Below are 1,459 nucleotides of genomic sequence, written 5' to 3'. Positions count from 1 at the left end.
CTAATATTGGAAAAGGCAATTAGCACAAGGACTGTATAAAAATGTATGATAAACTCATTGCTCCATTTTATTTTATTTTGTTTTGTTTGCACTTTTGTCTAAGATTATTTAAAAGTTAAGGAATTCTGTTTCTTAAAAATGCATAATAGTCTCTTATTGAGAAATATTATTCTGAAGCAGATTTGTTTCCAGGAATGAAAAGAATGAAGAGCCTAAATCGACATATATCTCTTTATATATATTTTATGAAATATATGTAATATATATAAATATAAATATAAATATAAATATATATAGACCCCTGATGGTGCTGAGGAAGCTGAGGCTGTCTACTCTTGTGAAGATTTACAGTCTAAGAAATCCTATATAGTAGCCCTGTGAATCAGAATTGACATGATGTCGGTGGTGGTGGTGGTTCTATGCCGTGGAGTCCGTTCCGACACATAGCGACCCTCCATAGGGCTTCTGAGGCTGTAACTCTTTAGAGAAGCACAAAATCTCATCTTTCTCACTGGATTGGTTGGCAATTTAGAGCTACTGACTTTGAGGTTAGCAGTCCAACTCCCAATCACTACTCTGACAGAGCATGCTCTCTCTCTAACTAACTCAATGGCACTGAACAACAACAACAAATATATATTTGTTGCCATTGAGCTATTTCCCAGCTGTAAATCTTTTCAGGAGCAGAAAGCATCATTTTTCTCCAATGATCTATATATCTATATAAACTCGAGCATGTTTAGAAATGTTTAGGTTTTTAATAAAATCAAGCTGCTTTATATTAGCATATTTTCTGACTTCTTTAAGAGCAATTTAATTCTTGTGACTGAATCATTGAAGGCTTGTCTCACTTGCTTGTTTCTCAGTGTATAAATGAACGGGTTCAGCATAGGAGCAATGGAAGTCAGGAGGACTGTTACACCTTTATTAATGGCCACTGAACTCTTTGCTGAGGGTTTGACATAGATGAAGATACAACTTCCATAGGTGATAGAAACCACAATCATATGGGAAGAGCAGGTTGAAAATGCCTTTTTCCTTTGCTGGGAAGAAGGGAAGCATAGAACAGTCTTGATGATGTATATGTAGGACAGAACAACACATACAAGGGTCATGATAAAGGTCAACACAGCACTAACTATGACCATCTGTTCTATGAGCCGTGTATCTGAGCATGCGATCTTTATAAGAGGGGATGCATCACAGAAAAAATGGTCAAGGATGTTTGAGTCACAGAATTCTAGATTTAGTCCCAGGATAAATGGTGGGAGTATGATCAACAAGCCAGCTGTCCAGCAACAGAGGATGAGACTTCTACAGAGCTTGTTGTTCATAATGGTCACATAATGTAGGGGTTTGCAGATGGCTACATATCGATCATAGGACATGGTGGCAAGAAGAAAAAATTCTGTTACACCAAACAGGTCAGTAAAAAAAATTTGAACAATACAGTTATCAT

At 36.5% G+C, this 1,459-nt stretch overlaps 1 protein-coding gene across 1 annotated transcript; it reads right to left on the bottom strand.

Annotated features, from left to right (window-relative positions):
• Positions 1-776: 776 nt before the first annotated feature.
• LOC102820605 (olfactory receptor 6C2-like) lies at positions 777-1,454 on the bottom strand (the record flags this gene model as incomplete). Its single annotated transcript, XM_006859576.1, has 1 exon — positions 777-1,454. A coding segment is annotated over one exon (678 nt), but the record flags the coding sequence as incomplete, so codon positions are not given.
• Positions 1,455-1,459: the final 5 nt, after the last annotated feature.

Source organism: Chrysochloris asiatica, unplaced genomic scaffold, assembly GCF_000296735.1.
Source record: "Chrysochloris asiatica unplaced genomic scaffold, ChrAsi1.0 scaffold00033, whole genome shotgun sequence".
NCBI classification, from domain to species: domain Eukaryota; kingdom Metazoa; phylum Chordata; class Mammalia; order Afrosoricida; family Chrysochloridae; genus Chrysochloris; species Chrysochloris asiatica.
The sequence above is the reverse complement of the archived record's forward strand: the minus strand, read 5'-3'. Positions and strand labels throughout refer to the sequence as shown.